Source organism: Priapulus caudatus, unplaced genomic scaffold, assembly GCF_000485595.1.
Source record: "Priapulus caudatus unplaced genomic scaffold, Priapulus_caudatus-5.0.1 Scaffold1076, whole genome shotgun sequence".
Lineage (NCBI taxonomy): Eukaryota > Metazoa > Priapulida > Priapulimorpha > Priapulimorphida > Priapulidae > Priapulus > Priapulus caudatus.
This window is the reverse complement of record NW_014578137.1, coordinates 10474-36084: the sequence shown is the minus strand read 5'-3', so window position 1 is coordinate 36084 and position 25611 is coordinate 10474. Positions and strand designations below refer to the sequence as shown.

Below are 25611 nucleotides of genomic sequence, written 5' to 3'. Positions count from 1 at the left end.
CAGATGAAGATGATTTTGGTCGAAAATGGCGCAGCCCACTGACAAAAACGCATGTGCTGCGAATTCAGAAGATTGTTCAATTCCTGGCTATCCAGACATCAATTCATACACACAAGTAGGACATGACGCATTTGGCTGGCGTTTTCTTCATTATTAGTGGCATTCATTTGTATGTTTTATAATATGCACTACTAGTACTACATCAAACGGTTAAAACGGTAGCAAAATGTGTACACTGACTGATACTGATAGTGATAGATACTAAGATAGTATACAAATTATACAATAATGTAACCCAACAAGAGTAGGGTTACAAAGCGTCCCTATCCTTTTGTGTGGAAGAACGCCTGAGTGAATCACTCACGCAGGTTTGCTGGTGCGTTTTCAGAGACTAGAAGTAGAACTTCCAAACTGGGCTTATTCTCAACAGTGACAACACGAACCTTTCTCCGCTATCTTGGAACTTACTATTACTAGTATTATTATTACTAATAAGGAGTGGATTTTTTTAATTCTGTAAACGGATCTCTGTTTCTTGTGACTGGGGCTATCGAATAAGCTTAAAAATTCCATTGGGGGTTGTTTATAAAAAAATGCCCTACTATCCCTAATAGTAACTAATACTAATAGTAATACTATGTATCACAATAATCTGTATTAAACTAATATAACCTGTTTCAAAAATTCGAAGTGACGAGCGGCGAATATACTGAGCGCCATTTCTGTTGACCTGTGACGTACGCATTCCCAATGCGCATAGCGATCGGCAAACGCAGCGCCCTCCGATTGGTCGGTGAATCCGCTCTTCAAACCGAAGTACGTCACAGGTCAACAGAAATGGCGCTCAGTATATTCGCCGCTCGTCACTTCGAATTTTTGTAACAGGTTGTATTAGTTTAATACAGAGTATTGTGATACATAGTAAGTTCCAAGATAGCGGAGAAAGGTTCGTGTTGAGAACAAACCCAGTTTGGAAGTTCTAGTCTCTGAAAACGCACCAGCAAACCTGCATGAGTGATTCACTCAGGCGTTCCTCCACACAAAAGGATAGGGACGCTTTGTAACCCTACTCTTGTTGGGTTACATTATTGTATCTATGTGACTGATAGACCGAATAATTCTGTCCCATATAACCTTTTTTATATTTTGGTGAGGGTTATTGGGACAGAACAGGGTTCATTGAAATTTTGTGTGATCGCAAGCAAAATGCATGCGATGCGAATGCGGCCCGTACGCCGCTATTGGCGCGGAAAAAACCTACCCTTCCCTTCTACATGGCTTTACCTTGCTACTGATATGTGTATACATTCACTTCAATTGTTATTCACTTCTTAAAAGATCGTTTTTCAGAAACCCCGCTTCATTTAACTTTAGTAAATTACGTTCGCCATTTACAAAGAATCAGACCAATCAGAGCGAGGCTTACAAAAGCCCCTGGTTCTCGCTTGTATCTGTGGCGCTGCCGGAGGGCTGATAGACTCGCTCTGATTGATCTGATTGTTTGTAAATGGCGAACGTAATTTACTAAAGATTCTTAAAACGATCTTTTAAGAAGTGAATAACAATTGACGTGAATGTAGGTTGGTTTTTTTTCGCGCCAATAGCAGGGTACGGGCCGCATTCGCAGCGCATGCATTTTGCATGCGATCTCACGAAATTTCAATGAACCCCTGTTCTGTCCCAATAACCCTCACCAAAATATAAAAAAGGTTATATGGGACAGAATTATTCGGTCTAACTGACTGAGTACACTGTACAATTACATCACCAATGACACCATGTCTGCGCATGTGACTGTTTACGTCGATCATATCAAGTAATTATCAGTCTCACTTCAATCGCATATTTTAATCAAACCACTGATGTAAAATTCACGTAATAGTTTTATCACACTGTGATTTATAGTACCGTACTAGTACTACTACTGATTTATGATACATAGCCCTAGCTCTAGCACTATTATAATAAATCTATAGCCCTCCGCTCCTCCGCTGGGCTGTAGAACATACTATGGCAATTTCCAGGGAGTAAGCAAAGACAACTTTTTTGCAGTCAATAACTTCTTCGGTATGCCATTCTCTGCTGCACAAATGTCTTAAGTTACTAGAAACACTAAAAGTAAACCGCAAACTAACGCTTAAATGTTGTACTTGCTATATTACTCGTCGACGAAGATTGTTTACCAACTTGTAACCGCCATTTTTCGCTAGTGAGCGGGCACAATGTATTTCTAAGTGGAGGGGTGGGCAGGTTGCAAACCGCGCTAGCGCAAAGAACGAAAAATGGCGGTTTGCAACCGCGTGCAACCTGCCCACCCCTACACTTGGAAATACATTGTGCCCGCTCACTAGCGAAAAATGGCGTTTACAAGTTGGTAAACAATTTTCGTCGAGGAGTAATATAGCGTATATATAGGGTGTTGAGCAAGGAATTGTTTGTCCCGGGTAAACCAGTTGCATAGTGGCGGCAGTAGTAATGGAAGATGCTGGAAATATGGACAGACAATCGAAACGATCCAAACGCAGAAGTGCATTCACTGATTCGGAAAAGAAAAGAAAACGGCAACGTTTCTAAAGGTTGTACCAGGTATCAAGAGTAAATATTCATGAATAAATCGTATGTGAACTGCTTTATATGTAACATCAAAGACTATTGAGAAAGTAAAAATAGGCAGCGTAATAAACGTGAAAATAACGTATTGATTTTAGGCTTGATATCGCTAACAGCGCGAACATTGCGCTAGCAGCGTGCAAGCGAAAAACGCACACGGGCCGTAGAAATCTTTGCTACACCCGCTGGACGGTTGCCTGGCAGAGCAACGGAAACGTGTCAACAACATCGGAGAATTTGAAAAACATTGGAGGTATTTTCAAATACTTTTTATGAGACAACGCGCAGTCAAATGGGAGGAACTAGAGTTTATTTTGTCATAAGGTAGTGTGATTATGCATGCCACGAAGTATTTGCTAGTCTAGTACTGTAGAAATTAGCGTTTGGATGCGCATTGTGAGGCTTTAACTTAAAGCCGCACTATGCGCATCCAAACGCTAATTTCTTCAGTACTAGACTAGCAAATACTTGTTCATGCATAATTCACAACTACTGTTTTTATGGCAAAATAAACTCTAAGTTTCCTCCTCACTCGCGCGTTTTGTTAAAACCGACAAAGAAAGAGGTGCGAAATCTGATAATCTGGCGCCAACGCCGACTTGTTTTCCAAACAATTTAGCCTTGAAGCGGTAGGTGACGTACATGTTTTTTTTAATCTTTGCTAACACCCGTACCGCTGTACCGCAGCACCGCTGCCGGTTGCTTGGAGAGCAACGCGAAACTGGTCAAAAACTAACATCCGGAGATTTTGAACAACATTGAGGTATTTTCAAATGCCTTTTATAAGACAGAACGCGCAGTGAAATGGGGAGGAACTAGAGTTTATTTTTGTCATAAGGTAGTAGGATTCTGCATGACATGAAGTATTTGCTAGTCGTAGTACTGGAGAAATTAGCATGTATAGATGGCGCATAGTGCGGCTTTAAGGTATAGGGAGGAAATGCAGAATTGCGGCACAAATCTAAACGGCTCGACCTAGGCTCGTGATAGTCGGTGTATGCATCATGGTAGGAAAAGCCATCACTGTGCCGAAATTGGAGTCACAGGCAGTGAAAAAAATACACGGGGGCTCGGGGCGATTTAGCCCCCGAAATGCCAAAAAGAGCCCGAAATGCCAAAAGAGCCCCCGTAAATTTGCATAGAGTTCAATGCAAACCAAATTTTAGAGTGCATTTTCATAGCACGCGAGACTATGAAAAGTAGCCCTTGACAAAATAAATTATATTTTTTTCCCTGGTTCACGGTGTCAAAGAGTCAATGAGGGCACAGCGGCAGATTTTAGGACATTTTCTGAGGACATGTGTGATGGAGCGATTTGAAAAACTTTTTTGTTTTCAGCGGTGACCTATCATTTTTATGGCTTTTATTGAGAAGGACCATTCAAAAATGGTGCTTTCCCAACTACGTGCGAAGAGTAAGTTTGTCTGAATAACCTTTTGACCGCCTCAAGAGGGAGGGTTAAACATGGATTTGGTTTACTGTTAGAAAGAAGTTAAACTTGCCGGGGTTGTAGTAGAATTTATACATTGCCTGGATGTATGAGGCTACAATGTACACAGTGAAATTTCCAAAAGCTAAATTTGCTTGAAGAGGTTTATGTCTTAAATCGTATAATTGTTTCTGTGGCATTTCCTGTTATCTGTCAAGTGTGTTAATGTAACTTAATTAATGGCCACTGCCAGTGCGATGTGGGTGGTTGATAGTATTGGTTGTAATTTTTGCCTGCATTAATTAGTTACAGGGTGGCAGCCTTCTCTATTTGCAGCCTGTAGCTTGCGTAGGTTTAAATGGATGAGAGGCTTGACTATTCTGTCTTGCAAATAGTTGTTGCTAATACTAACATTACGATGGAAGCTCCAGCTTCCATCTTTAATCTTAAGACATTCAAAACGTACGCGGCCAATCTCGTGGAAACTTTCATAACGATCCCAACGAACATTTCTCCGAGAAGGTTCCTGATACATTCTCAGGTGTCGAATACAGGGCTATCGCGTTTGTTCCGTTACTTTGTGCCATTTGCCACGGAGAACAAGTAGAGTCTGTCAGGTAGCTTTGTCCGCCGGACAGCATTCTTTTTAGAGCAATTTTCATAATTTCTACCCATCGCGGCCGCTGCTGGGAAACCCTGAGTTAACATAGTATAACATGGCTGGCCGGAGTGGGCCACCGAATTAACATATTAGTTAAAAATTTATGTGAGGAGTTATATAAAACGTTACTGTGCCTTGCTAGGCTTTCACGAAACCGGTCTTCGCTAGGGTTAGAAGACCATAAGACAATCACTTCTGATAGACAATCCAGACAGTCTGTATAGACAATCAGTCGTACAGCCTCGTCCCGCGCACTATACCGCTGCGAGAAAGGAGAGAAATTGAAGAGAGAGAGAGAGATTCATCTTAGCGAATCGAGGGGGAAGGAGTGGGGGAGAGACGAGAGAGCCGGCGGACGGAGGAGAGGAAGAGAGAGAGAGAGAGAGAGTTGAGGATGGAGAGAGAGAGACGATGAGAGAGCAGAGAGAGAGATGGAGAGGAGAGGAGAGAGAGAAGAGAGAGGAGAGAGAGAGAGAGAGACGAGGAGAGACGAGAGAAGAGAGAGAGAGAAAGAGAGCGAGTCGATAGAGTGGAGAGAAAGAGAAAGATCCCGAGTAGTGAGAGAGAAGAGAGAGAGAGAGAGACGAGAGAAGAGACGAGAGATCGGATGAGAGAGAAGAGAAAGAGAGAAACCCAAGAAAGAAAGAGAGACAACGATGGGAGAGTGAGTGTGAGCGGAGCCGAGGAGAGAGCGGAGAGATGAGAGCCGTGAAGCGGAAGGAGAGAGCAAGAGAGAGAGAGAGAGAGAGAGAGTTGTTTGATCGAGTGAGAGAGAGAGGGAGAGAGAGAGAGCGCCGAAAGTGGAAAGAGAGAGCCACGAGCGTAGAGAACGAAAGAGAAAGAATGAGAGAGCAACGAGGAAGAGACGCCAGCCAGAAAGGGTCGGATGGGAGGGTTGCTCTCTTGATACTCGGTTTGCGCCTGGTTTAGCATCAGAAACACTTGCCGTCACGGTTGAGCGCTGTCGGCTCTGCGGAGCAACTTGTTTACCCGATTCATCGGATTCATCTTTAAATTTGGCATGAAGGTTGACATTATTGTAAAGCGAAGACGCCAACTCGTTTTTAGTTGTGTGGCAGAGGTCATCGTTTCCATTGTAACAACATTTTGTGGAAATATTGTAGAAACTAGTGGAACTTGTTGCTGTTTTCTTTACCGATTTGGTCATGGAATTGGCACACGGGCCGAATATAACATGTCTATATATATTTGTATATATATATATATATTTGATGACAATCATATTTTAAATATTAATTTAAATACAATTTTATACAATATTAATTTAAATATAAATTTTAATGACCAAATATAATTTCATGACAATCGGGTAAAAGTGCAGAAAGTTACCATGGTTCTAGACCTATTTCGACAAAAAATGTTGTTTCCATGGGCAACGATGACTTCGCCCACACCAAAAACGATAGGTGTCTTCGCTTTACGATAACGCACCTTTCATTCGAAATTTGAAATGATCCCGAGGAGAAACTTGCAGCCGTAGGAGCTTTCACAAAGAATCTCTACGCTACGCGGCGGCTGCGCTGATGATGCAAAACCCATTAGTTATCCCCACGAACTTCGTTCGGGGGATACAATTAACGATTGACTATTAGTCAGTTTACTGAAATGTGAAAGTTCTGTTTTAAGTTGAACCGGTTTGTCTATCTCTACTACAAGTACAGAGGTTGTTATGTTATGTTAGTACAGTACGCAGTATTAGAGTTATAAGTTGATGTTATTCGTGTTTTGTGATAGTTTAGATTTGTAGGAGTTTGTATTTTGAAATTTTTTATATTAGTTGACTGAATATAACTAAGGCCACATAGAAAGCAAAGTTTTGTGTTATGCTAGTGTTTAGATGAACTTCGTATTATAAAAAAGCTTAGAATTACAGTTACAGGAATGTAGGTTTAAAGGTATATATTGCTGGGTTATTTTCATAACAAGTACTTGACAAAAAACCATGACTTACTATTCCATGTCAAATTATAGACACAGAGACTGGATTGTATATTAGGCCTAGGGTGATTCAACGAGCATAACGTAATTTGAGGTTTCTAATTTTGCTTTCTTTATGGTAGGGGCACACGAGCGATTTTTATCGCCCGATCGCGCGAATTTTGAATCGCTCGAAGAACATCCGCCCGTGTTGGCCCTGTTCAGGCCGTCGACGGCCGAATTTAATCGGCCCGACCGAAATCGCCGTATCAAAATGATTTAGACTATTTTCAGGGCGATTATTTACGCGGCGATTATTGTTATCGCTCGTAGTGCGTGGGGACCGGCCGTATTTTTGTCGGGCCGATCGTTTTTCTACAATCGACGTTGTTGGTTGATATCATGTGATGTTTAAATGTTCTGTCGAGTCTCGGTACGCTCTCAAATTCGGCTACGTCACGGTGTGGCCCCTTCGTGATCGGGCGATAAAAATCGCTACGTTGTGCTCCTTCGTTATCGGGCGTATTAAATTCGGCTCCGGGTGTGCCTAGCTATGGGAGCACAAACATTCAAAGTGAAATTCATCTTTTTCGTTTAAAAAGGGGCAGGCATTGTGTGTTTAACCCTCTTATGAGATCAGGCTGAACCGTGAAACTAACCGTTCCACGAACATAAACAGAAAGTAGACACAGAAACGTATTGCTCATACGCTGTGAGGGGAATTAATGTGGTTTTACTCCGGTAGTAAAGTCGTACAGTATTCCATATGGGCAGCGGTTCAGCATCGTGACTTGTTATGTTTAGGTTTTGCAATTTTTATTATGGTTTTGCAACACGCAAGTTATTATATACTTATTACCTAGTTCGGATTCGGCTGTTAGTTAGTTTGCTTGAAAAAGTCTGTAATATGATTAACTGTAGGATCTTCCCACTCAGTTCAACAGGGCTGGTAGCCCAGACATTGTCTGCTAAGCTGCTTACTGATTTCTTACTTTAGCCTCGGGTGCGAACGTTACGTTTCAACGCCCTGCTAAGTTCTACTTATGCCCTGCGGTTGGAGCGGAGGGCTATAGTGCTTTAAGGCTAATAGCCCATGGCTTAGAATACAGACTAGGAAACGGGGCAGTTGTCGCCAACTAGCATGGTATCCCCCGTGATCTAGTATGAATGGGATATCTCTGTTAAGAGACGTACGAGCAGGAGGTAAAGTTAAATAAGTCACAAGACAAAGGTTTGTTAACAACTGGTCTGCCTCGAATGTGCGCAAGTATATTGGGAATTGCGTTACCCTAGGAGGAATATTTTCACTGTGAACAGGTTATTACCCCCCCCCACCCCCTCTTTCGTTTACGATGAGTTTTGTCGCGTTAATTATTGTCCGTTTAAGGACCTAGAGTCGGCAGGCAGGTACGGATCGCAAATTCCGCAATGGCTGGACCTGGCGAAGGCAAGTGGTGAATTGTTTGTTGTTCGTTGAATGTTGTTTATTAACCGTTAAAAAGAAATGTGACGGAATATAGGCTATGACATAGCTTATCGTCTTCGGCCACGTTCGAAACCCTCCCGGTAAGAGGTAAATGTGGTTAAATTCTTATGGCGGTTTCGAGGAGATACGTGAATTTTACGCGCTGGGCCAGTTAACAGTAATGGCCATAAATCTTTCTGTGTTTGCTGTACATCCAGGCATTTTCTTCAATTTAAACCACATCACCCAGTTTCCAATGTTCCTAAAATACTACTAAATACTTGTAGACTATACGAGGGATAACAAATAAGAGTACGCAGCAAAATGGGGAGGTGCGTTTTGTACACTATCGTGAATTTGACAATTCTGCGTTGATTAGGATTAGGGCGTTTCATAAATGGACAGACCTTTTAATCGTAAAGACCCTTAATTAATTTATAAGTATATTAATAATTCAATGATAATAATGATAATTACAAACTTTGTAGTAAACGTCTGGTCAAATTGGCGTCATGGGACCAATCCCTTTTCCGTTCTGGGGTTTACAGGGTTCCGGGCACGCGGCGGGCAGCAGGGGTCAAAACCCATTCTGGCCGATGGTAATATGGTATATACTATATATATACAATATATGCCTTTCATACACCCAATTGGGGACAGCTTTCAGCGGCCTATGTTCTGCGCTTAGTTACGGGCATCTCCGCAAGGAGGCCCGGATGTGGAGTAAGCTCCGCAATATTGTTTATTCTCGATTCGCGTTATGCTTGCCTTGCATACGCAGGTCGCTTCTGGACTTACTCGCGCTTTCTTGGCGACGGGAAACTGCTTCCGACCTTTTGACCTTAGGCATTTTCTTCTCGGCATCTTAGGGCTCTTGATCTCAGGATCATCTTCAAATTTGGCATCGAAGGTGGGGCGGTTATGGTAAAGCATAAAGACGCCAATTGTTTTTTTGTGTGGGAGGGAAAGTCTCGTTGCCATGGTAACCAACAATTTTGTGAAATATTGTTAGACCTGTAACTTGTGCTGATTATTACCCGATTTTCATCGAATTTTGGCCGACAACAGCTGGCCGATATACAGTGTTCCGTATTACTATATAATATGCTATATTATATAATATATAGTATCATTGATTGACAATCATAAAATTTAAATACACATTTAAATACCCAAAATTTTAATATCCAAATTACTCCTTTTTTTCTTTTTTTTATATTTTTTTTGCAATATTTTTTTTTCTTTTCTTTTTAGAATTTTTTAATTTTTATATTTTATTCAAAACATTAATTTCGATGAACAATCGGGTTACACAAAGTGCGCGATTACTAGGTTCTAGAATCATTTCGACAAAAAATGTGTTACCATGGCAACGAATGGACTCCGCCACACCAAAAAACGATAGGTGTCTGTCGCTTTTACGGATAACACGCATTTTCAATTCAATAAAATTTGAAGATGATCGCAGGAAGAACTGCAAAGTCTTTTTCATCACTCCCTTTTCTTAGAGCGCTCACAACAGGAAACTCTCTCTGCCCCATCACCATTCTTTATTCCAAGCCGACTCCGGGCTTGCACAAATTTACCCGACCATTGGCGGCCTGCCGAAAGCATTTCTGCCGAACAAACCCCCACTCCACTCTCCCTTTTCTGCCCGACTAGTTTCCCGTACCACCTGGCGGCGCGCGCGACGATGCCAAATCCATTAGGTTTATCCCACGAACTTGTTCGTTCGGGGGATACAATTAATGTAACCCAACAAGACAGGGTTCTCCCTACGTTGCGCAAACGGGGCGCGCGCGCCCCGTTTGGAAAAACTCCCCCCTGTTTGAATTGTTGCGCCCCGTTTAAATTTCCTCCGCCCCGTTTAAATTCCACCACAATAAAAGTTTGCCAGCGCGGCAATCGATCGTCAAGAATTGCCGTTCGACCAGGACATCCGACGCGTGTATTTTTACCGTACCACGCATGCACTGCAGACAGTACACAAGTTAACCTGCCACTAACTGTACACCGACTCGGCTATCTTATATATACAAGAACCCCAAATACCGTCTATGGTGTGGTGGCGATTTTACGCATTAATTAGTCGTACGGTAAAAATACACGCCCCCCGGACCCCCCTAGTTTTCCCCCTCCCCCCTCCCCCTATAATTTCCCCCTCCCCTCCCCTTCCCCCTGTTTGAATTTCATCCTGGGGAGAACCCTGCAAGAGTAGGTTTACAACGCGAGCCTATTCTTTTCTTTGGAGGAGCCCCTGAGTGATTCACTCAGGGCGGTTTTATGGTGCATTTTTCGAGACTACAACTTCCAAACTGGGTTTATTCTAAACACGAACATTTTTTCCGCTATCCTGGGACTTACTATTTATCACAATACTCTGTATTAAACTAATATAACCTGTTACAAAATTTCGAAGTGACGAGCGGCGATACTTTGAGCGCCATTTCTGTTGACCTGTGATGTACAGATTCCCAATGCGCATAGCGTTCGGCTAACTTCGTATGCCTGCTGTCAGTCATGACGTCATGACGAAGTTAGCCGAACGCTAATACGCTATGCACACTGGGAATCTGTACATCACAGGTCAACAGAAATGGCGCTCGAAGTATCGCCGCTCGTCACTTCGAAATTTTGTAACAGATTATTATTATCGCGCGCGGGCCGAGTTCACGTGCAGCATTCATATTCTACCACGGGCATACACAGGCGCACAGTTTATCGATCGTCTGCTGTGGCTGGCAGCAAGCCACCATATAGTTTTTGCCGAAGGGTAGACTGGTACCCGGCCTGACGCTCTGCTAGACAATGTGCTCGCTCTGCGACAAACAGTGCGGCCGCGAACCAGTCTAGCCAGAGGTGACCTTTCAGTGCACCCTGGGTTGCACGTTGGGTTAATGAGCTAGACACTGACAGGTATTGTTTTAAGCACGAACACCGTAATAAAGATTCGATGTTTTGCCAATGACCAATTCTAACACGACCAGTCGGGCTACTAGCACTCTGGTTGTATGCGACCGGACCAAGCATTTACCCGACTAGGTCGGTCGGACGTGGGTTAGTGTCGAATCCTGCACGCATGTGAGCATGTGTGTGTGCTTGCAGCTTGCCTGTGTGCTTGCTTGTGGGAGTGTGTGCTTGCACGTGTGCTTGCGTGCGTGCTTGCGTGTGTGCTTATGACAGTTATGTGCGTGCATGCTTGTGTGTAACATATATATATATTAAAATAAAGCCGTCTATATTATACACGACGTCTTTGGCCGTCACTGTCTACAATCATTGACCGACGTGTAACGTGTGGCATCAAAGACCTTCCCTACAATTGCGTGCTTGCGTGGGTGCTTGCATGCATGCCTGCGTGTATGTGCGTGCACATGTGTGTGACTAATATCACGTGTGTCCCTACTATTTCAATGGATTAAGATTTGCAACTAGTTCCTGGAGTTTGATAAATTTTTATCATTAATATGCAATTTGATATGTCTATGTGGTAATTGCTGTAAGACATTTTTATTTTTTTATTTTGTAGGAGGCACTCAAAACGTCACTGCAAGGGGTTAAAGCATCAAATGAATTGCCAGCCAGCGGTGATGACCATGATTACTACTCAAGCTTTCCTGGTTTCCGTACTGTGGTCCAAGTAGAGGGACAGAGGCTACTGAAAAAGTATAGCCAATGCATGCTGTGTAACTGTTTAAAGACGTGGCTACTTATATTGATAGTTTTGCTAATCATTAGCATCTGTGATATATTTAACGCTAATACTAAATGTTTAATAATAAAAAAACTGTGCGTTTGCATTACAATTGGTGACATAAATTTAATTGGGTTACAGTAAGCCACAGATAAACTCAGACATATTTTTACTAATGCTTACACTGTAACAATCAAACTTCCGATACTGTACATTATACACTATCTATTTTATTAAATGAGAGCTAGTTCATTATTTTGTTTTTATTATCAGTTCTTGCATATTTAGAAATTATCCAACCTAGTAGTTCACAGATACAAAATCTTTTCAGACAGATTAAAACAAAATAACTGTGACCATACAAATTTTTGTTTGCAGTATCGCTGATATCCTCAAGCATCAAGGCATTAATGTGAAACTCACTGGCGCAACTGAGATAGATGATATGTTCGATGCATTGGTTGATGCAAATGATGCTATACTGGAATCTGTGGTTAGTAACTATAATACCTGTAAACATGTTACCACTTTTCACAATTAGGAGCCAGTATATATATATATATGTATACAGGTAGCGAAATTAACGGGAGTCCGGAGTCAAATACTCCCTGATTTACTGTCGGACTACCTGATTTAACATATGCAGGAGTCCGTGTGACTCCCTGAAAATTCTGCCATACTAACTAGTTCGTTCCGGAGCACAACCTCGCGGAATTACTGTATTTGTTCAGCTAATGTCTAAAGAAAATTTGGCAGACGTGCAATTGCATGAATCTTAAAAATAAGCACATGCGTTAAATATTGTTAATAGCTTTAATTTTGAACCTCGGACTGCTGACTCCCTCATTTTGCTGCGGACTCCCTCTTTTTGAGGGTAGGGAGTCAGATTCGTTGGACTCCCTTGTTCAAAAGTTAATTTCTACCCCTGTATATATATATATATATATATACAGGGTTTCTTCTGAGGGAAAATTAGACAAAGGAGGTAATGGCCAGTTTGGTATATACAAAAAATGTCAATGATGGATTCAAAGGTGCCGTAGGCACGATGAACAATCATGACTCGATAAACGCACATGTTCATCTAAATATGCCAGAAGCACGTGGTGATCTAGTATGATTTTGGGCTGACCACTACTTTTCGAGCAACGCGGCGGGTAACCACTACAGGAACCATTTCAGGCGAATCGGCGATGTTTAATTTGACCACGGTGGTGCGCCCACTATGCCTCTTATGTATACTCCGAAAACCGTGAGTATATAACTATATATATAAGTATAGGTAATATTAATCATCAAAGAAGACGCCAGATATATACTATACTAAAGCCATACTTATATATATATATATATATATATATATTCGGTGATTGCCAAATATAGTCAATTCTCATTTCAAGTTTTTATCCGTTATAGGGGTCATCATTAGATGAGGCAGCTGGACTTAAGAAAAAGGAACAATCACTTTTGGTTTCAAGTTTGGTGCCTAAGGATGCAATTAGTGCTAGTTGGAACAGAACGGTATATATTTCTGAGACTGTAAAACTATGTTACAACTTGTCAAAGATGGACAGTTAGCCGAGTATAACTTTGTTCATTTCTATGTATAACACATTGTCTAATACAGAAGTATTGTTATTGAACTCTGTGGTGGTCTATGTTTCAGAGGAAAGACATTAAGGCAACAAACAGTCCGGATGGAAGGTATAAGCTTCTGTCTGCGAGAAACATTCTGCGACCACAGCTGAAGTTCAAGGAAAAGGTCGACAACAGAAATTTGCCATTTGTGCCGCAACTGAAGATCAAGCACAATGCCATGCAGCCGTGGCATCCTCAGGGAGATGATGATGGGGAGGATGCGGATAGACTTTCTGGTCATCCCTACCAGTTTGAACTCAATCACTTGCAGTTTCTTCCCTCGCAGTTGGAAAAGATGGAACCCCGCTGGCCAGAGTCCTTGGAAGACACTCCGCTGACGTACGTCTCCAGTTATGACGAACTTGTCAAGCTGAAAAACACACTGAAGCAGGAACAGGAGTTGGCTGTTGACTTGGAGGTAATACTAATATGACCGGGCAAAGTACTTACATGAATATACAAACAGAGGGATGATTAGAAGCTTAAATGTTACCTTTAAATTTAGGCAGTTAGGATTTTTAGCTCATCTGATGTTGTCAGATGCAGCTGAGAATTCGCATCGATTGTCCGTTTGCCCGTGGGCCCCGAGCGCGCGGACCGTGCTGGGCCCGTCAACAGTTGGCACAAATCTTAACCAGCTTCGAAACGTACAGGTCACGGATATTTGGGACAGGGGGGGGGATCGTGAGAAGGAACTCGGGAGGCTCAATTGGGGGTCAAGGTCAAAGTCAAGATGTGTTAAACGGGAGGGGAAATATTTCCCGCCTTAACTTAAGGTATAGGGAGGAAATACGAATTGCGGCAGAAATCTAAACGGCTCGACCTAAGGCTACGTGGTAGTCGGTGTATAAGGGCAATCATGGTAGTAGTAAGAAAAGCCCATCACTGGTGCCGAAATCTGCGAGGTCAACAAGGGTCAAAGGTCAATGCGGGCATCAGGCAGATTTTAGACATCTTTCTGAGCTACATTGGTCTGATCGGAGCGATTGAAAAATCTTTTTGTTTCAGCGGTGGTCCTAGCCATTTGATTGGCTTTATTGAATAGGACCATGAAATCTACTTTCTGCTGACATGGCGAAGAAGTAAGTTCAAGATAACCTTTTGACCCTCAAGAAGGAGGGTTAAACATGGACTTTGTTTTTACTGTCTGTTAGAAAGATTTGTATCTGCCAAGGTTGCTAGTAGAATCTATCATGCCTGGATGGTATGAGGCTACAATGTCACCAATGAAATTTCTAAAAGCCTAAAATTTTGTTAAGAAAGGTTTAATGCTCGCTTAAATCAATATAGATTTGCTATGGCATTCTGTACTGTCAGTATGTTAGCATGTAACGTATGGCCACTGCCAGTGCCTGTGGTGGTGTACTGTGTAGTTTTTGCCTGCGCGTTAATTAGTTACAGGTGGCAGCTCATCTATTGCACGCCGGTAGGCTTGCGTAGGTAAAATGGATGAGTGCTTACCTATTCTGTCTTGCAAATAGTTGTTGCTACTGCACGTACGATGGAGCTTGCCACCTTTATCTGAAGAACCTTAAACGTACGCGCCCATCGTCGTGGCAACTTTCATAACCGATTGCCAACGAACATTCCTTTGAGAAGTGTTGCCTGATCACATCCCGTCAGTTCCACTGTTCTCGACGTGTACATGTGGAATCACATTGGACTAACAAGGGTTTGAGCAGAAATCCTCACACTCCACCCACACCGAGTCACCGCAGTAGACGTTAGAGCAGGCGCGTCGCTCCGGCGGCACTTGTTTCTAGTCTTTATGCCTTTTTAGAACGTCATTTGTTTCACAAATTAACCGCAAAATATAGACAACAAATAATTTTTACAATTCAAAAAATTTGTTTTTTTAAATAGAGTTAGGGTTAGGCGTTACAATGCACCAATAGAAAACAGGAGTTTGCAAGCACGTGATTTGTATCAACCCAATGGGAATTTGGGAGGTATGCAAATGCAGAAGTTGTGAAATGATGTGTTAACGCAATCTGCGTAATCTGCATATCGTGCCTGAACGAAGGTGTGCACTAAGTCACGTGACTTAAATGTTACGTTTATAACCGTAGCAACAGACCTCAGATGAGCCCAGACGCTCTGCGGCTCTTGTTTCTTTCGTGTATTGGCAGCGTTGCAATGTTTTATCTGTCTGCAGGCACATTCGTACCGGACATTTCTAGGGATTACCTGCCTCATGCAGCTTTCCACTCGCACAGAAGACTTTATCGTCCGACCACACGCCGCAGTTAGAACTGCGGAGTGACATTCACATACTAAATGAAATCTTCAGTGACCCATCTATCATTAAGGTTAATGACGTTCTATTTTCTTTTTTTTAACATTACTGTAGAATTACTGTATGAGTCTTGCTGCACTATTGGTAATTGTTTGCTGTCGTACGTCTGATAAATATCTGCTACATGGCAAATGCATATATATCAGCGAGTGTGATCATCGAGTGAGATCCAGCGCCCAGGGGACTTAAAACCGCAATAAATTCAAGCATTTAGGAGCCTTAAGTCCTACCGTAATGATTACAGTGTCGTGCGTTTACGCTCGCGATAACTTGAGCTCAAGTCTTGCCTTAATACGGAGTAAGCGTTACGTCTTCGTGGCCTATGACTAAGCTGTATCACGATGTCTAATCGTTGGTCCACAAAAAATGACAAATCGGAGATATCGTCGCAAACGTACAATGTGGTTTTTGAAAGTTATACTGGCATTTTCAGCAACTCGTGGAACCGAAACATAAGGGCAATGCTTTGAAGAAGCCCTCTATCTGCTTAGCAATGCAAACACTAGGCAAACAACTAGCGGCAGGTTGCTAGGTGGGGATTTCGGAAAGTGTAAGAAGAGGCACGACTTGGTGTATTGAATACTATTCTGACGCCCCATTAGAAATAAACACATTTCACATCTGTTAGGTATTTTTATGCCATCCGTTCTATTTTTTCGTTTAACAATATGTTCATCCGAGCAGTGAGGCTAGCATTAGCCTCGTCATTCGAGCTTGCGCCTAGGTATAACAAGAAGGGGTGTTTAACGTTTCTGAAATCCCTGCAAACGCCCGGTCGTAGTCTGTTTGCTAATGTATTGGCATTGGCTAAGCGATAGAGGGAGCTTTCAAAGCACGTGACGCGGCTTGACTGGGTTCGCGCCCGGTTCACCCAGTTGTTGACAAAATTGCGGTATACCGACTTTCAAAAACCACATGTAAGCGTTTGGATCGATAACTCTCGCGCGATTTGTATTTTTGTGAGACCCAACGATTAGACACGGATGAAATTCTAGGATGAATTAAGCGCAAGGACTTGAGCCCAAAGTTTGATCGCGAGGTAGAACCCAGATAAATCGGATGAGTAGACTAAGGCTACTAAATGTTGATTTGCCAGTTTTTAGTCGTCCACTCCTATTGATACAGGTTCTCCTGATATATATAGTAGTAATATATATAATATATATAATATATATATATATAAATTATACTCTTGGACCTGGGTGGTTTTTGTCACCTCACCGTGTGTTTTATATAGGGAAACAGTGTTGCACACAGAATGCTAAATACTTCATTTAAAAACTTGTGAATCAAATGGTTCATTGATGAAGACTGGTTGTTGCTTCAAATGCACTGGTCAGCTTTCTTAAGCCGACTCGGCTACATTCGGCCTTATACTGACTAAGGGGCGTGTAGTGACTGGAGAGTAAATTCACAAGCATTCCCTGATTGGCTTCATAACTTTACTATAATTTAAAATGACACCTCTTTTACGGTGCAAGAGCGACCCATTCCCAGAACAATCCTACTCGTGTTTCTTTTGAGTAATATTCATTGTCCGGCGCTGAACTTCCTATTGATTTTTAGCATCATATCCCTGACACGCTAGTCAAATGCAGCGTTGTAGAATTGCAAGTGAGCGTCGCGTGCTGTGCGTCCCGTCCGCCGTCCATGTCCGTGCGCTACCGCCAAACAGTTGGGCAGCAAATCTTAAGACGCTGCACGGTACGGTTCGAATTGTCGGGACCGTGGGGGGGTAATCCGAAAGACGAGTTGGGATGTCGAAGCTGGGGTCAAAAGGTCAACGGTCAAGAGGTTGTAAAAGAATGGGAACATCTCCTTGCCTTAACTTATTAAGGTAATAGGGAGGAAATGCATGAATTGCGGCAGCAAATCTAAACGGTCTTCGACCAGGCGTCGTGATTAGTCCAGTGTATAGGCATCATGGTAGGGAAACAGCCATCACGTGCCGAAATTGAGGGCTCAAAGGTCAATGAGGCGACAGGGCAGATTTTAAACATTTTCTGAGGACATGGTCTGACGGAGCGATTGAAAAACTTTTTTGTTTCAGCGGTGACCTACCATTTTTATGGCTTTATTAAAAGGACCATGAAATGTACTTTCCGCTGACATGCGAAGAGTAAGTGTCGGATAACCTTTTGACCCTCAAGAAGAGGGTTAAACATGGATTTGTTTACTGTTAGAAAGAATTTGACTGTCGCGTTTGCTAGTAGAATCTATACATGCCTGGACGTATGAGGCTACAATGCCACAGTGAAATTTCAAAAGCTAAATTTAGTTGAAGAAGGTTTATGCTCCTTAAATCATATAATTTCTATGGCATTCTGTACTGTCAGTGTGTTACATGTAACTTGTGCCACTGCCAGTAGCCACTGCCAGTGCATGTGGTGGTGATAGTACTGTGTAGTTTTTGCCTGCGTTAATTAGTTACAGGTGGCATCTCTCTATTTCAGCCTGTAGGCTTGCGTAGGTAAATGGATGAGTGCTTATCTATTCTGTCTTGCAAATAGTTGTTGCTACTACATACGATGGGAGCTTCCATCTTTAATCTTAAGACACTTAAACGTACGCGCCATCTCTTGGCAACTTTCATAACGATCCCAACGAACATTCCTTCGAGAAGGTTCCTGATACCTGTGCCTTCCACTGTTTCGGCACGTATGTGAACACATTTGGGACTAACAGAGTTTACTAGAAATCTCACCACTCATCCACAGAGTCACCGCAGTAGACGTGAGATGAGCGCTGTCGCTCCGCGGCACTTGTTAATAATAAATCCTTATCACACCTTATCTGTTTTATATTTCCTGCAGCCGGTTAAGAGTGTATCCGTTGACTGTATTGTCATTTGTTCTTTCCCTTCTCACACTGCTTGTTTGACACACAGGTGTTTCACGGAGCGGATATGGACATCAGAATGCTGCAGCGGGACTTTAGTGTCTACGTCGTGAATATGTTTGACACAGGGCAAGCATCGAGAGTGCTAGGTCTTGCTCGTCACTCATTACAGCACCTACTCAGACACTACTGCAGCGTTGAAGCCGACAAGCAATACCAGTTGGCTGACTGGAGAATACGGTATGCATTCTGGCTTCTTAAATATTTCTACTTTTTCACAAAATATAAGTAATTCTGTTCACTTTTTAGCTCATCTGACATAGTCAGATGCAGCTTGTAGAATTGTATTATTGTCCGTGCGTCCGTCAACAGTTGGGCACAAATCTTAACCGCTCGACGTACGGATTCGAAAGTCGGGACGTGGGGGGGTAATCCGAAAACGAGTTGGGATGTTGAAGCTGGGGGTCAAAGGTCAAAGGTCAAGAGGTGTAAAAGAAGGGGGAACATTCCCTCCTTAACTTAAGGTATAAGGAGGAAATGCAGAATTGCGGCACAAATATAAACGGCTCGACCTAGGCTTGGGATAGTCGGTGTATAGCATCATGGTAGGAAAAGCCATTACTGTGCCGAAATTGGAGGTCACAGGTCAAAGGTCATGGGCCACAGGGCAGATTTTAGACATTTTCTGAGGACATGGTCTGACGGAGCAATTAAAAACCTTTTTGTTTCAGCGGTGACCTAGCATTTTTATGGCTTTATTGAAAGGACCATGAAATGTACTTTCCGCTGACATGTGAAGAGTAAGTGTCTGATAACTTTTTGACCCTGAAAGGTAGGGTTCAACATGGATTTGTTGACTGTTAACAAAGGACTGAACTGCTTTTGCTATTATTAGAGCCCATACCTGTGTGGATGTGAGGCTACATTTGCAGTTCAATTGCAAAGACAAAAGTTTTTTGAAGAAGGTTTACACGCCTTAAATCATATTATTTTCTAAATCAGTCTGTATATTAATAGCAACCTGAATGCTAGCGTGGCTACCGGCATCCGAAATGTAGGCAAAAACCCAGGGCAATCTATTACTGATGCATGGTGGTGAACTGGCACTTTTCTAATAAACATGCACACCTGCAATGCAGATGTGTTTAATTTATTACTCACAGCTGAGCCAAATTGTCACCTGCCTGAATATACTTGGATTTTAGCCTGTACATTTCAGCAACTCAATGGAATTAGAATCTCTACTTTCTTGACTTATCACCAATGCACGAAGGTCGATGCCATGTTTGATTATTGATTACACTTGCACGCGCCATCTCGCGGCAATTATAGGCCTAGTGATACATTATGACATGAATATATAAGACAGTCGAGCAGGTATGAAGTAGGATGCATTGTTAGGGTTTAGTCGTGACGTAGTCAATTTAAGCATTGTGTACTTCTGAATATCTGACGTGATTAGCCCAGTAAAGAATAATATTATTGTGCAAATCTGTACCTGTATTGATGATAAATAATTACCAACCTTCTTTAGATAAGTGTGTGGTGACATGTTCATAATGGCATTGTATATGTGACATACAGTAACAAAAAATAAGCAAAATACTCTTAAGCCTGGCGTACACGAGCTATCTGCTTAGAAAACAGATTCGCTAAACGCATAGCTCTTATGTACAGCAGAATAAAGATGAGTTTTCCACTTCACAAGGGAATAATAGTTTAAATATCAAACGTTTTGATATTTAAGCTATGCCTCCAACAAACTATCCTTTCTCGTGCGCAGCAGGCTTAATATACATCTGCACTGCAAAAAGATCTCTGCAGTGTATGTACACTGTTGGTGTATGTTACAGCCCATTGCCTGCAGAACTACTGAAGTATGCCAGGGAAGATACACATTACCTACTCTACGTCTATGATGTAATGAAGAATGAATTGCTACTGAAGGGAAACAGTCAGAAGAACTTGTTACTTTCAGCATTGCAGAAGAGTAAACAAATATGTGAACTAGTAAGGAATTATTGTTTTTGTGACTGCAAAGTTAGTGTAGTTATAACTTTAGCTTATTTCTAATGTCCAGCAATGTATTAGCCAGCGAGCCGTGCAGCCGTGATTGCAGTTTTGAAACTGCATGGCCAAAAATGTGTAGCACGTCCTAAAATATTGATCTGAAGACACACATGCAAAAAAATTGCACTCCCAAATATTTTTTCTGCACTCCCACACTACTCATTCCTGGCTAACACCCTGATGTCCAGCCAAATTTAATTTTATGGATGCAGTATCCATGCAGTAGTAATGAATTGAAAAACTAAGGGTGAAATATAAATAGGTGAAAGTAATTATGTGGCAGCTTGTGCTACTAAGCGATCCACATCTCAAGGTCTTATGGGGTCTTATTTGATTTTGTCATAGTTTTTCATAAGCACGTAGTCTCTTTAGAATTTTGTTTTGTAGTTTTTATAACTCAACTAAATAGTGTTCAAAATGTCAGGATTTCTAGTGTTATAAATAGAACAACTGATATTGATATGTAGATCATCTATCTCAGGATTTACCTTGCTATAGATAGGATAACTGAATTTTTATGTATAGGTATATGAGAAGCCACTGTTGCTGGAGTATCGGCATCTCGAATTATACAAACGAAGTAAGAAGCAATTCAACAACAGACAGTTGGCTGCACTGAAAAGCCTTTACGCTTGGAGAGATCACGTATGCAGGGTAGAAGATGAGAGCACAAGGTACAGTCTTACTTCTGTTAGGTCTTGAGTGATTAGAAGGAGTATTGAGAATTTTGGAACTTTGCCACAGTCAAAAAATCTTAAATGAACACAAGACTGTCCTGATTCTCAAATTTCACAAGCTTCAAATTGTTTTAGATAGTCTGCTCCACCAGCTACCATTCATTTTCATAAAGCATTGATGAATTTCCTGTTAACAGAGTCACCAGACTTTTAAAAGCAACCGGAATTTGGTTAACACAGTAAATTAATTTACCTATCTGTATTGCATGACTGATAAACAGCTCTAGCCAATGATGATTGGGATCAACCTTCTAAAAACAATACTAAGTAAGAAAGTGCTACAATGTTGAAGTTGTGATATGCTCAAATGCATATACACCTATAAACTGGCCTAGCTTTACTGACCTAGAAACTATCCAAATGGGCGTGAGTTTCGCGTTTGGATTACTATGTAAATTAGTCAGAACTCGACAACAACTGATTGTTGTTGTGTTTAGGGACAATATGAGGTAACATGCCACCGGTGGGTTAGTCATGCAGCTAGTCATGCAGCGGGTGAATTGTATCGTTACAGCTACGTTCTTCCGAACCACATGTTGCTGCAGGTGGCTGAGGTATTGCCACGTGAGATGCAGGGTATATTGGCCTGCTGTAACCCCATACCCACGCTCGTGCGGCAGCAGCTGAACGAGCTGCATCAGATCATACTGAGGGCCAGACAAGAGGCCCTGGTAAAGGTGAGATCATTACACGCTTGTATGGTGCGTCAAAAAATAATCATTTTCTTGAAAAGCATTAGCGTGAGAGGATTATTGAGAGCTACCATGTAGTAGTTGTTACGTAGTGTACCTGGAAATTTACTTTTTAACCAAACAAAAATGAACCTAAGTTAATAGGTGATTAAGAAACCGGACATCTTGATCGCATATGGTTAAAAATTCGGAAATGGCTATTAATAGCAATTTGCAATAGCCACATGTATGCTAGCTTAGTGCTGATGATGGTATTGGTTCAATTGTTTTGATTCTAATGTATATCACAAGAGCTTGTGATGGAACCCAAAAGTTTGGAACTATAGCTAGCATAATGATAATGACTCGTCAACCTTGTGTTGCAGATAAGCACAATAGTTGCCCCTGTGAAGCTACAGGTAGAAGACGTTAGGTTTAACCCAGATAGTCTATTCAACTGTCCGCACGACCTTTCTCATGGTGACCTTGAAGAGGACGCCAGCATACAGTCTGGTATGTCATGCCAGTGTGCAAGAATTTTTTAATCACTGTAATCACTACAATCAAATTTCGAAGTTAATACAAGCTGATGTCTTACATAACGTCAGAGAGGTGTATGCAGCATGAATTCATATCATTGTTGTTATTAAAAATTAATTTATTAATTTAAATTATATACATAATAATTTGGCTAATTACAAATACATATTACGTTCCTTCTTACAGAGCCTCTACTAGGTCAGATTGGCAGTGCAGTGGAATTTGTGGATGATGTGGCTCCATCTATTAGCAATAAGAAACGGTCATTGCCGAGGAAAGCTAAAATAGGAGTCTTTGCTAATGAAGTATAATATTAAATGTTATCTATTTAAGAAGTTTATTAGTCGCAGATCATATTAAAAAGTCTGTCATTAATTTTAAATGTGATATATCAATAAGGTGTTTCTACTAGCACTGTTTTGCTTACTGCCAAATAAGAGCAACTTTAATATTACACTTCCATTAACAACTGTTTGGCCCTCTTTCACAGACTGGATTAGTGGAAGATGAGCTCAGAATTGGAAGGAGGGATATACATGAAGTATTTGTTAGTCCATACCAAAGAGTAAGTGTCATTTACCACTGGTTCTATTAAGAGTGTATCATAAAATTAATGTGGTATCAAGTAGGATGATATATACACAGGCTCTTATGTAGCATGTGTCCATTGTGATACCACAGACAAGTAGAGAGTATTATGTTACTGCTGCCACTCTGAGCAACAAAATATTTCATTCAAACTGTGATAGCCTTTGTTTTGTCGGGATCTTATAACATTTCCTAGGGGGTGAGGTTCACAATGAGTGCTTTTCAATCCAGTCAATATGTGTGTACTTGATCGTTTGTTCTTTTGTCTATCTATTCTCATTTATTGTGAGCGACAACTGTGATTTTTCATCAAAATTCTTAAAAAAATATGATTTTTATATATGGTTGTTTAGTTCAAAGCAACGCAGCCACTTAAACAAAATGAAAAAGACGAAGAAAACAAAGCCGAGAAAGCTGGTATGACACCATTCGAGCATATACAAAAGGTACTATTGCGTGGGAGATTACAGAAACAAATACATTCAATATTTGAACTGAATCCATTATTAAAAGGATGTGCCTGTTACAGATATACATATGTATGGTATTCACTACATCACGCGTAACTGCTTGTCTATAGATTCTAATACGTTTCAAGTGACCCGATTTATTATGCCATAAACATTTTCAGATGAATCAGCAGTTTCGGACGCCTGTCACCTCCGAGATCGATGTGGAAAAAGAGAAAGCTATTCAATCGGAAGCGGAAGCAGCGAGAAAAATCAAGGAGCAGAAGACGGAAGATATCGTTGAAAGTCACATCAAATCTCTGCGTGAGCAGGTGCGCTGATAGCAAACAATAAATTACACAGCTTTACTCATGCAGTTTGTGGTTTGTCAGTGAAATATATGAAGCTCTGTACAAGTGCCCACCGATAATTCATAACCATCCCTCCGTTCTAAGTCATGTTATCAAAATCGCCTTTATTTTATTTCGTCAATGCCACCTCGGTAGGTAAATGGCGGCCCCTGCACGAGCGTGTGATTGCCGTGCTGTAGCTACATGTAGTGAACGCTTACAGCATGTGATCTGGTTGTTATCAGAGTATCAAGAGTAAGGTCAAACCTGTATAGGAGGGTCACTCAAGAGAAATGCCAAAGGTGGCCTTCATAGGCAGGTGGCCTTCATAGACAGGTGGCCTTCGTAGACAGGTGGCCTTCATAGACAGGTGGCCTTCGTAGACAGGTGGCCTTCGTAGACAGGTGGCCTTCATAGACACGTGGCCTTCATAGACAAGTGGCCTTCGTAGACAGGTGGCCTTTATAGACAGGTGTGCTTTCAATATAGATGGTTCCACTGTGTAACTAGCACTCTAGGGAAACGCCACGAGTGTTCCGTATAGACATAGGTTTATTCTATAGAGGGGGTTCCACTATATTACTGCCATTCAAGGGAAACAATAAAAATGCCCATTACAGTCAGGTGATTTAATGTCAGGTCTTTGAAGGTTAACGTCTTTTTATAGGCATTATATTGACGCAGTTTCACCATATAATTGCTATATAGGGGTATGACTCATAACTGTCCTTTATACACAGGTGGACATGACCGCTAATGCAGGTTTTACTGTATTTCCACCCTCTCTTACACGTTGACCTCTCGTTTCGAACCATCACTGTAGATGGCCTCTAAAAAGAAGAAACGGCCTGCGACTGACTTGCCGTTCCAGTCTGGTAGCGTGTCTCAATCACCGAACGTGTCCACGCCAAAAGCGAAGCGCAGCAAGACGGACGAAGCTGGCCCTCAGACTGACACTCTTGCATTTTCTCCCTATGACTATAGCAAGACTGACATGTCTGTCTTCCGGAGTAAGTGAAAATATGCATAATATGCTTGGCATGTACATCAGTATGACTATCAGTATTAGTGGTGTGTATGGGATCGATAATAGTCTTAAAAGTGAGTAAAAAGGTGAATTATGTCTTACTATTTGTCCAATAAAGTATAATCTGGTTTAATTTAACAGGTGGTGGGAGCAGTAAGAGTAGATCATATGATCCCTATGCTGAAGGACACGAGAAGAATCGTGGAAAGGTATGTGTGATATTCCGTGATATGAGATATAGGTATTTCAGATGGTGTCTATATGTGTAGATGTCGCCTATCAGTAGATGGTGAAGTATGATTTTTTTGAAATGGTGAGTCAATTTCTTTCAAATGGTGCTAACATGTATATATATATAATTGTATCCCCCGCGACGAAGTGGGCGGGGATACTATGGTTTCATGTCTCCCCAGCCGCCGCCGCCGCCGCAGACACTTTCCCTTCCGCTCTATAATTCGACCCCTAATTGACCTAGCGCTACCAAACTTAGTATACTTACACATCTTGGGGAGAAGGTGAGCAGCGTACCAAAACCAGCTCACTGTGACCTTTATTTGACCTTTACCTTGACCTTGATCATATTTCCTTTCCGCTCTCTAACTCGGCCCCT

The 25611-nt window shown here is 41.7% G+C and overlaps 1 protein-coding gene across 1 annotated transcript in view; it reads left to right on the top strand.

The window, feature by feature from the left end:
- LOC106815263 (exosome component 10-like) overlaps positions 1-25611 on the top strand; it is a 25773-nt gene continuing 162 nt past the window's right edge. The window contains 18 exon segments of the mRNA XM_014819708.1: positions 1-115; positions 11633-11769; positions 12176-12290; positions 13214-13318; positions 13464-13853; positions 15591-15680; positions 15682-15744; positions 18619-18809; positions 20423-20579; positions 21165-21313; positions 21891-22053; positions 22434-22560; positions 22774-22892; positions 23078-23152; positions 23529-23621; positions 23807-23956; positions 24798-24984; positions 25143-25210. Of these exon segments, the coding sequence (XP_014675194.1) occupies positions 26-115; positions 11633-11769; positions 12176-12290; positions 13214-13318; positions 13464-13853; positions 15591-15680; positions 15682-15744; positions 18619-18809; positions 20423-20579; positions 21165-21313; positions 21891-22053; positions 22434-22560; positions 22774-22892; positions 23078-23152; positions 23529-23621; positions 23807-23956; positions 24798-24984; positions 25143-25210 (2469 nt within the window). The 5' untranslated portion in view covers positions 1-25.